The 12,338-nt window shown below is 45.5% G+C and overlaps 1 protein-coding gene across 1 annotated transcript in view; it reads right to left on the bottom strand.

Moving 5' to 3' along the window:
* Positions 1 to 11,119, bottom strand: part of LOC101396086 (ATP-binding cassette sub-family C member 12) — a 56,144-nt gene extending 45,025 nt beyond the window's left edge. Inside the window, 6 exon segments of the mRNA XM_014779711.2 lie at positions 2,748 to 2,895; positions 3,353 to 3,526; positions 4,835 to 5,068; positions 5,354 to 5,501; positions 7,821 to 7,976; positions 11,001 to 11,119. Coding sequence (XP_014635197.2) covers positions 2,748 to 2,895; positions 3,353 to 3,526; positions 4,835 to 5,068; positions 5,354 to 5,501; positions 7,821 to 7,976; positions 11,001 to 11,119 — 979 coding nt within the window.
* Between the last annotated feature and the right edge of the window lie 1,219 nt (positions 11,120 to 12,338).

Below are 12,338 nucleotides of genomic sequence, written 5' to 3'. Positions count from 1 at the left end.
AGATGCTGTTATTATACCCTTCCAACAGGAGAGGGAAGTCTTAGCCAGGTAGGCAACTTGCCTTGCAAGTGGTGGGGGCAGAATTGGAGCCCATTTCTACTGCTGCAATCCAAAGATCTATCCACACAGCCTTTGTGGGAAGACACATCCTTACCCCCAGGAATGCCCTGTCATCTCCACCACCTCCTTTCCCCAAGCACGGCTTCTCATCTCCACAACACATTTCCCCAAGCACACCCTCCCATATCCACAACACATTTCCCCAAGTACACCATCCCATATCTACCACCTCCTTTCCCCAAGCACACTCTCGCATGTCCCAACCTCCTTTTCTCAAGGACACGTTCTCATCTCCACCAGATCCTTTCCCTTAGCACGTCCTCCCATCTCCACCTCCTCCTTCCCCATGCACCCCATCATATCCCCACCACTTCCTTTCCTCAAGCACGGCCTCCCATCTCCACCACCTCCTTTCCCCAAGCACAGCCTCTCATCTCCACCACTTCCTTTCCCCAGGCAAACCCTCCCATCTCCACCACCTCCTTCCCCAAGCATGCCCTCTCATCTCCACCACCTCCTTCCCCAAGCATGCCCTCTCATCTCCACCACTTCCTTTCCCTAGGCTAACCCTCTCATCTCCACCACCTCCTTCCCCCAGGCATGCCCTCTCATCTCCACCACCTCCTTCCCCAAGCACACCATTTCATCTCCACTACCTCCTTTCCCCAAGCACACCCTTCCCTCTCCACCTTTAGTCCTTTGCTCCTACCTGGAGGCTTCCCCATCTCTCTCTGTGTCCAAATCTTGCTATGCTTCAAGGTCTATCTGAAATGCCACCTGTGCCACGAGGCTTCTCTTTATTTCTCCAACCCTGGATGCTCACCGTCAAGGAGCTTCTCTCAGTTTCTCTTGTGGCATTTCTCCATTTTATTGTATCATTAATTCATGTGCTCACTCATTCAACAAATTTTAATCTGATATCTGCTATATATCAGGTGCTGTGCTTGGTGCTGGGGAGTATAGGAGTAAACAATGTCTCAGCTCTCTTTCAGGAGGGGAGATCGATAATAAAGAAATAAACAAACAATTAAATAAGATAATTACACCTTGTGTTAAGTGATCTGAAAGAAATGAACAGGGCTAGTAAGTTATTAAAAGGAACTGTTGTGGAGTTGACCTGCATATGACTGTGGTCCAGAAGACCTCTTTGAGTCAGTGACATTGAGAGGAGACCTAAAGTCAAGACAAACTCACCACAAACATCTAGCAGAAGACATTTCTGGCAGAGGTAACAGCAACTGCCAAGATCCTGAGGCATGAATGAGTGTGGATGTTGTTCTAAAGACAGACAGAAGGTTTGCCTGTCTCAAGTGGAACTATCAAGTGTTAGGATAAGATGTGATGAGGTCAAAGAGGTCAGCAGGGGCCAGATTACCTAATAGGCCATATGAAGGAAAATGGATTTCATTCACAAGTCCTCAATTTGAATAATCTAAACATGATAAGAAGCCACTAAAGATTTTTCAGCAGGAAGGGACAGGATCTGATTGACATTTTTAGAAGCTCACTCTGGCTGCTGAGTGCAGAATGGATTTTAGGGGGAAGGAAGAAAGCAGGAGTTGCATCTGCAAGTTGCCACAGTCCAGAAGGGAGAGAATATTGGCTTGCACTAGGGTGGCAGTGGAATGAAGAGAAACAGAAAGATTCCAGATATAGTCTAGAGGTAGAGCCAACAAACTTACAGCTATTTTTGAGCTTAGTTAGCCCATCCTCCCTTAATTTTAAAAGCAGGGACCCTTTCTTAATCATTTTGTGCCGGTCTCATGGCCTTGCACACAGCACATAGTAGGAACTTGGTAAATATTGATTGAATTAAACTGACCTGATTTTGAGCTGAATTAAATTGAATTAGGTCAAATGGAGTCTAATTTAATCAAATCAAATAAATTGTACTGAAGTGAGTTCAGTGTGTGAGAAAGTATTTCTGGGGTTCAAAGAGGGTCCCTTAAGACTACTGGTGTCCCAACCTGGGGCACTTCCTTTGGCAAGCTCAGAAGCAGGTTTTCTAAAGCCACTCCCTAAAATGTGGATACACAGCTTCAGGCCCAATTACATGCTGGTCTAAAAGTGTAATTGTAGATCCAGAGAGTCAATTGTCACCGTGGTTCAGATCATTAACTGGCCAACCACCTGAGTCTATGTCAGCAATTATGTAAATGTTCCTGCAATTAAATTTGCATTTATATTTGATTGAAATAGTTTTAATATCATCTTCAAAAATCCCCAGCTATATAGGCATCCTCCTATCTGCCTGAGGAACGTCAAATCTGTGGGCCATCCAATCACAGTGAGGCTGCTGCAGGCGAGAAGGAGATACAGGTGTAAGTGTGAGTGTGTGATGGTGTACGTGCAGACATCTTCCAAGTCAAGGAAATAGCTTGAGACAGCTCTTCTCCTGCTCATAATGTTTCAGTGGATTATTTTTGTAAAAGGTAACTGGCAGTACCTGCATCCACGTGCCCTGTTAAAGATGACCATATGTCGCTCGCCTGCTGAGCCCTTGGGTTCACCAGAGCAGATGCCTGAGTTTATTATAAAATCTCCGTAATTCTTTGAAAAGCCTGCAGAGCAGCTCAAGGGGTCTCCTCAGCCCCCTTCTGGAATGCCTGGCCCCAGGAACCTTAAGAATCCCTTAGAAGAGCAAATTCTACAAGGTAAGTGGTTCTTTAAGCAGCTGCTCATCCTACCTCGAATGGTGTTAGTAAAAGATTTCTCCCAGGCGTACATTTTAATCAACTTGACGCAGGTCAGAAACTCATTCATTGTCTGAACTCGCTTGTCTGTCACTGAAATTGCTGATCTTCGGAAAGCTGAATTGAGCTTAGCCATAAACATCTGAAATCGAGATACGAACACTGTGTTCAGAGAGAGTTGCTCAGTTGCAGTTGGCCTGAAAATCCAGGGATCAGAGTATAAGTACCAGGAAAAGTTCTAAGGGAAGGCGGCTTGAGATTCTCGGCTGAGTCCTCCCCATGAGTTGTGACAGCTCATGTGGTCTGGGGGACACTACTGGGGATGCAGGTGACACAAATGCACGAATTGCCAGGAAGCAAGGGAAGTGCTGGGGACACCGACAAACTGAAGAAGCATGCCCCCCACCCCCAAGGCATTCAAATTCAAGGTTTTAAAAAACTATACTGTGCCAACAAAAGAAAGCACACCTGTGAGCTCAAGGTGGGGGCACAGACTTCAGGTCCACGCCCTGGAAACAAAGCCTTCTATCCAATTCAGTGCGAGTGTGTGTGTGAAATGCAAGGGTAAAGCAGTTACAATTGCAAAGACCTGCCATTACCTCGATGGGAATGAATGTGACGTACACAGATATTCCAATGAGAGCTGTGGGCCCCAGAATGAAAAAGGAGTACACCGCACAAACAGCCATCAGGATAGGAATGGTGGCTGGCAAGGGACAAAACAAGGCATCTTCAAACAAGGAATAACTATCACTTGATAGTATATTGAGCACCTGGAAAGAAAGCACATGGGTTCAGGCTTTGGAAAGGTCACCCAAACATTTCCTCAACTGAAGGCTTTCAGAATGGTTGAGGGGTCTGATGAAAGAAGAGAAAAACAGCCTTAAAGTGGGAGTGGGGGCTGTCAGGAGACCAGCATAATAAGTTTTGTGGGTCTCATTCTGGTATGACTTTGGAGAGGCTGGTCTTTTAGAACTGAGAATCCCAATGAAGAGAGACTTAAAGAGTATTATTACCATCTAGGAGCATGCTGGAGAGGCTGCTATTGCCTACCCTGTATCTCTCTTTCCTTCTTCCTTATTAGCACAACTCTGCTTAATCAGGGCAGTGACATGTCCAGCTAAAAGACTACATATCCCAGCCTCCTTTGTGGAAGGAGCATGGCCATGTGACTATGTTAAGGGCAATGAGATACATGGCAAAGTGTGGAATGGGACTTTGGGGATGAATTATTAAAGGCAACCAACTCAAGTTGGAAGACATACTCCTTTTGCTTTTCTCTCCTTCCTCCTACCAGCTAACTGAAAAAAGGTTCGCATGGCTGGATCTCCAGCATCCATCTTGAACCATATGACAACCAGGTGCTAGGATAGTGATGAAGAAAGATAGAAAGATCTGGAAGTCCCCACACAAGCCCTGGATTGCTCTCTTCTGGACTCCTTTTACATAGAGTGAAATAAATTCATCTTGTTTAATCCACTGTTATTTTGGGTTTTCTGTTACATGCAACTGAATCTAATCATAATTGATGCAGGAATAGTTTCAACATACTGAAAGAGCAATTGTAAGAAAGTAAGTCTTTTCCCAAACCTCACCCTGTCTGGGTTCCCTCGACTAGGGAAATTTTCTTGTGTAAAAAGTGAAGATTTTATTGTTAAGGATTAAAGGCTTAAGAAAATGTCACTATGAAGTCCAAAAGGCATGGTCTCTATTATGGCTTTGGCACCCCAAATAGTACACAATTAGAATGATCAGATCCATGAGTCAATTTTATTAAATGCCTATAGTGTGCTCTGTATGCTTCAGTGTCCTCATGGACAATCAAAGGGACTGGATGAGGTCACTCCTAAACCCTGTTGCAACTGGAACAGGGAAGCCTTTCCAAATTCTCCAGCTTTCTCTGAATTCCTCTGGTGTTTTGAGTCCTCACCACCTCACTTAACAGGAAGATGGGACATAACGGGCAGGACATTAACAAACAAAAGGAAGGCAGATGCTCCATCCGGGAAGCACATCTCACACATATTCAGAAAATTTAGGATTTAGTTTCCTAAAATTAGACTCCTTCTGAACCAGCTTACCTCGCCAATGGAGATGTGTGTCAGTGTCTTGAAGGACACCAGGTTTTCGAAAACCAGGGTGGAGATGTCCACCTTCAACCGGATTGCCGTGCGGTAATTTATAGCCCAGGCAAGGGCCCAAAAGAGGACTTTGGTAAACTCAGTGGCGAAAAGGGCTATGCATAGGCCAATGCCAACCCAGACATTCCTGGAGATGCTCTCAGTGTGCTGGAGGATTTGGTGGATGAGAACTGTCTGTAAAATATTGCAGCAGAGAGAGGAGAAGACCGCTGGGGGTTGAGGTTGGTATAGGAGGCCTCAGATAATGTCAGCAAGCTGACTTGATGAGGCAAACTTTTCAATTAATTTCAGCGGCTGCTGCTATGCTTGACAAGGATTAGCTGAAAATTCTCCCCGAAGGAGCTCAAAGATAATGACAATGTACTAAACCCACCAGCTCGTAGAGAAAGTAACTAATGACATTCTTTGCCAGTCTGGGGACCTGGGAGGAAAGGCAGAAGTAGGGCTACCCCCACTCACCGGCCATATAGCTGCCATGATAATGCACAGGATGTTGGCCACAATATCCATCAAAACACGTGTCCTCTGGAATTTCCAGACCACTCGGCCCAGAGAGGCTTTCTCAGGACCCACCCTTTCTACCTCTTCATCCCAAAGGATTCGAAATCTGTGATGAAAGAACAAGAAAGAAGAAAAGGACTTACATTTCCATTTGCCATTTGAAGCTACTCTAATGGACAAACTCTTGCAAGGATGCTTAGCACAACCCTCATCCCTGGCAGTGGTGGCTTCAGATGAGCAGCACTGATTCTCCTTTCTTCCTCTACAGGGTGGATGCGATATGGGAGGGGCAGGGGGCAAAGCCTTGACACAAGCATGAGCTGGGATCTGGCATTTGGATACTTTCCAAGCCTTCATTTCCTGCTCCTACTGCCCATCTCTGGCACAATACCAGTTCTGATAAAAAGACAGAGACAACAGGGAAATAAAGAGAAAAATCTTCTCCAGGGTAGGGAGGAGTTTGTCCATTTCAAAGATCTGAAAGAAGGCCCATGTGACAGGAGTGTGGTGGGTGAGGAAGAAGGGCTGGCATGACACTGGGAGGCAATGCAGGGCCGAATTTCACAGGACCTCATAATCCTCAGGAAGGAGTTTGGATTTCATCCAAGTGCAAAGGAAGCCATTGCAGGTTTTTAAGCCTATGTGACAAGATCATTTTACATATCTAAAAGAAAATTCTGGCTGCTGTGAGAGTGGTGGATTATGGGATGAGAAAAGCCAAAAGCAGGGAGACCACAGTAGAAGATTGTTGGCATCCAGGTGAGAAGTAGCAGCAGCTCAACACTGGATCTAAGGAGAGTGCATTTAAGGAAAGGCAGGCAGGGATAGACAACAGGATTTACTGATGAATTAGATACGGGAGAAAAGGAGAAGGGGGATCAAGGATGCCAGTTTTCTGGCTTGACCCACTGTGCGAATGGAGTTCGCAGAGATGGGGAAAAGAGGAAGAGAAGAGCATAACCGAGTTGGGGCCGAGGATCAAGAATGCAGGTTTAGATACAAGATGCTTGTGAGTCATCCAAGTGCAGTTGTCCAGTTGGAGGCTGGGTGAACGAATTCGGAGTCTGGAAGACAGGCATGGACTGAAGATAGCGTGTTATTGAGGTTGTCAGCATGTGTTTGGTGTTTAAGCCTTTGGAGTGGATAAGATCACCTGGGAGCAGAATATAGCACGGAAGAGAAGAGGAACTCATTTGTTTTGTGTAGATGGAAGGAAACCTTGAAAACAGACAGAAAGTACTGGCTAGAGAGGTAGAAGGAAAACCCAGTACTCCACAGACAATGGTCCAGTCCCTTTCTCTCGGTGCTCACCGGCAATTTTCTCCAGACTGTGGATTTTAGAAACTACCACTGACTGAGATTTCCGCAGGCCACAGATGAGGGGAAGCACAGTTGTAGAAGCAATTGCAAGACCATGATTAAAACGCCCAGCCCTTTAAGCATATGCTCCAGGCTATGCCTTGTACTTTACCTCATGTGTCCAAAGATAGGCAGAATTCCAGAAGAAACAAATGCAGAGAGAGGGCTTTGAGAACTTCCTCATTGTTTAAGACATTGTGGTTCATCAGAACCTCAAAGTTTAACCCAGCTGTTAGAGTGAAGTTGATGTCTTTGTGCTGACATGGAAAAATCTTTATAAACTCTTAACGGAAAATAGCAAAATGGTTAACCATTATATAGCATGCTTCATTTTCTGTGTAAAGGAAAGAAACATGACCTGTGAGTAGGGAGGAAGAAGAGTTATTGATCTGCAGAAGATGGTAGCACAGGGTGTGTTTAATCAGAGTAGAAGCAATTCTGGACAGAGCCACACCAACATTCAACAGTGCTCACTTCTGGGGAGTGGAGCAGGAGTACAGTGGGGACACTTCCCCTGGTTACACGTCCGTTGCTTTAACACTTTTATAATTAAGGTGAATTAGGTTGAATCAATGTAATTTACGGTTTTGCAAGTCAAAATTGTCAAATATTGGCAGTTTCATCTGGTTGCATCTAAACATATTTTGTAATATAAAAGTCCAATAACGATTTTTAAAGTGAAACAGAACATGATGCCTGGAACCATGTGCAGCAGCCTAGGTGGGGTCCGACCAGCACAGAGCAAAGTGAGACTCTTGCCTGCCCTGTCCTGATGTATTGCTCCTACAAACCAGCCGACAGCCTGGCCAGAAACGTCCTGAGCCTCAAGCCTCTAGCTCTCAAGCAGTCCTTTCTCCACGTCAGCGCTCCCCAGTGCTTTCTTCCCCAGAGATTGGGCCCAGAAGTTCAGTCAGCCCAGCCCACATCTCAGAGAGCAGCCACTGAGAAGGGCCACCAGGATTCATGGGTGTCATATTCCACACTGGGGAAATGGGCTCACAAAACGGCTTACAGGCCCCTACCTGGTTGGGCTCCTCTCCCGAGTGGCCCAAGCGAATCCCGGTACCTTTTGGCGTTTGTGTCGGAGGAGTCATACGGTGACAATGGGGGCAGGGTGTCCACAGTCAGCGTGTGCTTGTAGCCTCGAACCATCACCGGTGTGAGCCAGGAAAACATGGCAAAGGAGAGAAGCCCTGCATCGTCTATGGGGTTGGGCGCCAACCTGAGACAAATGAGACACTCAGTGTTCCAGGACGTTGGGTCGCTGCCCTGAGTCCCTGACTTGAATTCTTCACTACAGTAATAACCGCAGCCACTCTCGGAACACGTGATTCGCATCCATCAGCACTCTGAGCAGCAGTGTGCTGGGACCAGCTCATACCAGTTTGTGAGAGCAAATTGTTAAATTGTCAGGAATTTTGCAAATCAGTTGTTAAACACAGCCAATATTAAAAATTAGATTACATAAATTTAAATAAATTATCTTAAAGACAAAGGCAATAAATACTCAAAACTCATCACCTCCTAATTATTTTACTAGTATCTGTGCTCTTTAGATTACGGAAGTCTATTGTATCTGTGTGGTGGAAATATCATATATAATAGGGTGCAATTGTGCATCTCTACCCAGCTTTGCACTCAGTGACATCACATTGGTAGCTTAAAATCAGCCGTGGTAGAAGTATTTACACCATAAAAACTGATAAAGGTTACAACCAGGGAATTTTTTTAGTGAGCCAGTTGTAGAACATTTACCAGTATTCGAGACTCATGACCATCCCACGAGAAAGAGGGCACCCGCTCCATCTGGTGTGAGGAAATGGAGACCTGGTAGCTGACCATCAGAGGAGTTGGGTACGTGTCTTGCTCTCAGGAGGTCGGGGAAGGTCCAGAATAGGGTGTGCCACAGTGGGAGTGAGGCTTGCCAAGGAGCAAAGAGCTGGAGGAAAATTCATGGTTTACTGTGAGGATGGAATAGACTAATACATGTAAAGTGCTACATAAATATTAGCTAGCAGATAAAGGAGAATAGGGGGATGTGAAAGGAAGAGGAAAGGAGAAAAGGAAGAAGAAGAGGAAGAAGAAATGAAGAAGGAGGAAAAGACCATGATTTTACCGTTGACGAATTGACCATCTAAGATGGAATAAAAGCTAGAGACATAGAGTATTATTTACTAATTGCTGAGTGTTGCTTATATTCCAGGCCCTGTAAGAGCGTTATATTTGTAAAAGATGGTGTCAAGATGCCCTGAGTCACAGACTCTTGTCATGTCCACCTCTGATCTCAGCTATGGAGGACAGTGTTGTGCAAGCTGAGGCTCATGTTAAGTGTCCCCTCTCAAATGTATGCTGTGCCTCTTTTCATTATCTGTTCCAGAGCCTTCGCAGGAGCATAAGTGCAACTCAGAATTGCAGGGGTTAATGCCCCCAGTGGCAAACCTTAACTAATGGAGTACAGGCACCCACGGATAAATGCCCCCACCTCCCATCCTTTGGGTGGAAAATTTTCCACTTCTTAGGAGGACATAGTAGAATCCAGTCCCCATTGACTACAGCAGTGACATTGATGACACACTCCACATTCTCCTTCCCTGCCTCACTCTCCCTAAATCTTCCCACTTGCTTCCTGAGATCACCTCCCAAATAAGCTACCTGCATCCACATTCTTAACTCAGGCTCTGCTTTTGTGAGAACCCAAGTTAAGATAATATTAATGAGGTACTATGTGCCAGGCATTACCTAAAAGGTAACTTTTATCATAAAGTTATGCATTAGCTCATATAATCCTCACAACTCAGTAAGATGTGTAGTGGGGTATTGTTATGACCGCATTTCATAAACAAGAACATCGAGGCACAACGAGATTAGAGTACTTGCCTAAAGTCTTCCAGCTGGTAAGTAGTGGAGCAGGGATTCAAACCTACTGCTTGCTCACTCCAGGGTCCTATCATTCTCTTAAGTACTACCTCACATTGTCTCTCCACAAAGCAATTATGAACTGAGCTAAAACAGTAGGTAGGTAGAGCTCTCTTTCCTGGGGCTAAGGATGATAGTCCATGCCCTCGCTTTTCAACCTTCACCTCTCAACTTAGAGGACTCAATGGTGTACCTTTGGTCCAAAGATTCTGAGAGAGAGCAGTGCTGTGTCTCCTCCCTATAGAGATGCCTCTTGGCCTTCTGCTGCTCAGAGAACAGGCCACAGGGCCCTTTCCATGTAGAAAAGGCAGGATTTTATAATACTATGGTTACTAAAATATTAATAATGTTATAATAATATAGTATAATGTGATACTGTAGTTAAACATGTGAGCTTGGAAGTCAGGCTGACTGAGTTCCTGTTCTACAGTTCAAATATAACCCAATTCTCACTCCCCATCTGTTTCCCAGCCCCTTGGAATGTGACCTTGCAACTCCTTCCATCAAGAGATTGAGTTCATTTCTTCATATCTTGAATCTGGGCTGACGTGACTTGCTATGGCCAAGAGAATGCAGTGAAAAAAATGGTGTACCAGTTCTGAGCCTGAGTCTCCAAAGCCCTATATGCTTCAACTCATCCTCTTGGCTGCCTACTGCATTACTATGTGATCAAGCCCAGGCTAGCCTGCTGGACAGTAATGGCCCATGTGGTCCACTTGCCCCCATCGCACCAGTCAACAGCCAGCCAACCCCCAGAAGCAAAGCCACCTTGCTGACCAGTAGATGCATATGTAAGCTTGGTCAAGACCAGATGAATCACTCAACGGACTAAGCCCAAGTTGCTGACCCACCCATAAAATTGTAAGCTAAATAAATGGCAATTGTTTTAGGCTGCCAGGCGTTGAGACGGTTTGTTACAAAGCAAAATCTGTCTGATTAACTTTGGGCAAGTTACTTAACCTCTCTGTGCCTCACTTCCTCACCCAGAGATAAAGATTATAATAGTGTCTTCAGGGAGACTGTGAGGAGTGAATGAGAAGATGATTATAAAGCACTTGGACAGGTTCTGGCACAGGGAAAGCTCTCCTTAAACATTAGCTATTGTCTCTCTCTCATCAAAGGACGGGAGCAGTCAGGAAGTGAGTGGTCAGTAAATGAATAAATGGATGGATGGTTTATTGGATGCGTGGATGGATGGATGGAAAGACACAAGGACAAGCGTATAGAGCAGCAGCATGGGGAGCAGAAGTAGTGACCACCCTCCTGATGGGCTGGAAACTATTCCTGGAGGTTCTGCCTTAGACTCCCTCCAATCCTCCTCTTGGCTTACCTTGCATAGGGTCTCACTGGGATCATGGTCTTCAGGCTGGGGTCATATCTCTCTACAAAGGATCTCCGCTGGCCTTGCCGGTCCAGATCTGAGAGAAGGTAGGGGACTTCACCCACCATCCTGATAGCAGTCTGGAGCCCTGGGCTCTTGGACTAGGGACACCTTCACTCTGCAGCAGAGAGATGAGGAAGGTTCACTGAGACATGAAGACACTCTGGAATGGGATCAGGAATCCTCTACTCCGCCCAGACCAGCTCCCTTGCTCCAATCTCTCAGACATGGTTCCACCAATTAGCTTTCCACATTTATAGGAGAAAGTGGCCAGAAGCCCTGCCACATCCCTCAACTCCAGAGTGAGGCTTTCTTATTAGCCAAGACATTCGGTTCCTCTTCTTTCTCATTTTGGGTTGACTGGGAGCAGAAAAGCCTGTTGTAGGTTTTCTGTCAGGAGCCAGCCTATGGCCAAGCTTAAGTCCAGTCTGGAAAAAGACCCCCAGGAAAGATGGGCCTGCTGTCTTAGTGTGACCCAGAGTTAAGTTTGTCACACACATCCCTTTCTCTCCCCAATTCTCTCAGATAAACTTGTGCATCTACATTGCCCTGTCCCCATACCCAAGGGTCAGAGAACTTCAATGATGCCACCCCTCAGGACAAGGTGCATCTGAACAAGCCCACATTCCCCTCACTACTGTGACCAGTTCCCCAAAGGAAAACCAACAATCCAGGTAGAGAGGAAACTTGTTGGAGTACCTGTCCATTCCATAAGCCAACCACCTTATTCACCAATCACCTAAACTCAATGAATAGAGAACAATCCCTGAAGGTTTTCCTACCCCTAGTTCCAATCATTTTCTGAGTCCCAGCTCTTTTCTTTCCCTAGGGTTCCATGACATCCCTCTTCTCATATCCTATAGATAAATTCTTCTTTTTTACCTAAACTATCTTGAATTGGTTTCTGTCATTTGCAACCAGAGGCCTCACTATTATAAATAAATTAGGGTCCCATCCCATGAATTCTCTCTGCAAGTTTTCATGGCAGGAAACATCAAATAGACCAACTCCCATCAAGATTTTAATGGCTGATAAACCCATGGCATGTCAGAGTTGGAAGTGTCTTCAGATGCAATCTTTTACAAACTCCTCATTGTACAGAAGAGGAAACAGAAGCCCAGAGAGGAAAAGAGACTTACTCAAGAGTAGTAGTGACATCAGCTTCATGGCTGATTAAGACTTCCCTCCTTTGTGTCATCCACCATCCCTACCCAACAACAACAATTTGGCATCCATCCATGAACAAAAGTGCCTTTCTGGGAGCTGCGGGATCCAGCACCATATGCC

Source organism: Ceratotherium simum, chromosome 30 (genome assembly GCF_057802395.1).
Source record: "Ceratotherium simum simum isolate JZ-2026a chromosome 30, ASM5780239v1, whole genome shotgun sequence".
NCBI classification, from domain to species: Eukaryota; Metazoa; Chordata; class Mammalia; order Perissodactyla; family Rhinocerotidae; genus Ceratotherium; species Ceratotherium simum.
Note: the sequence above shows the minus strand (reverse complement) of the source record. Positions and strands in the feature narration are given on the sequence as shown.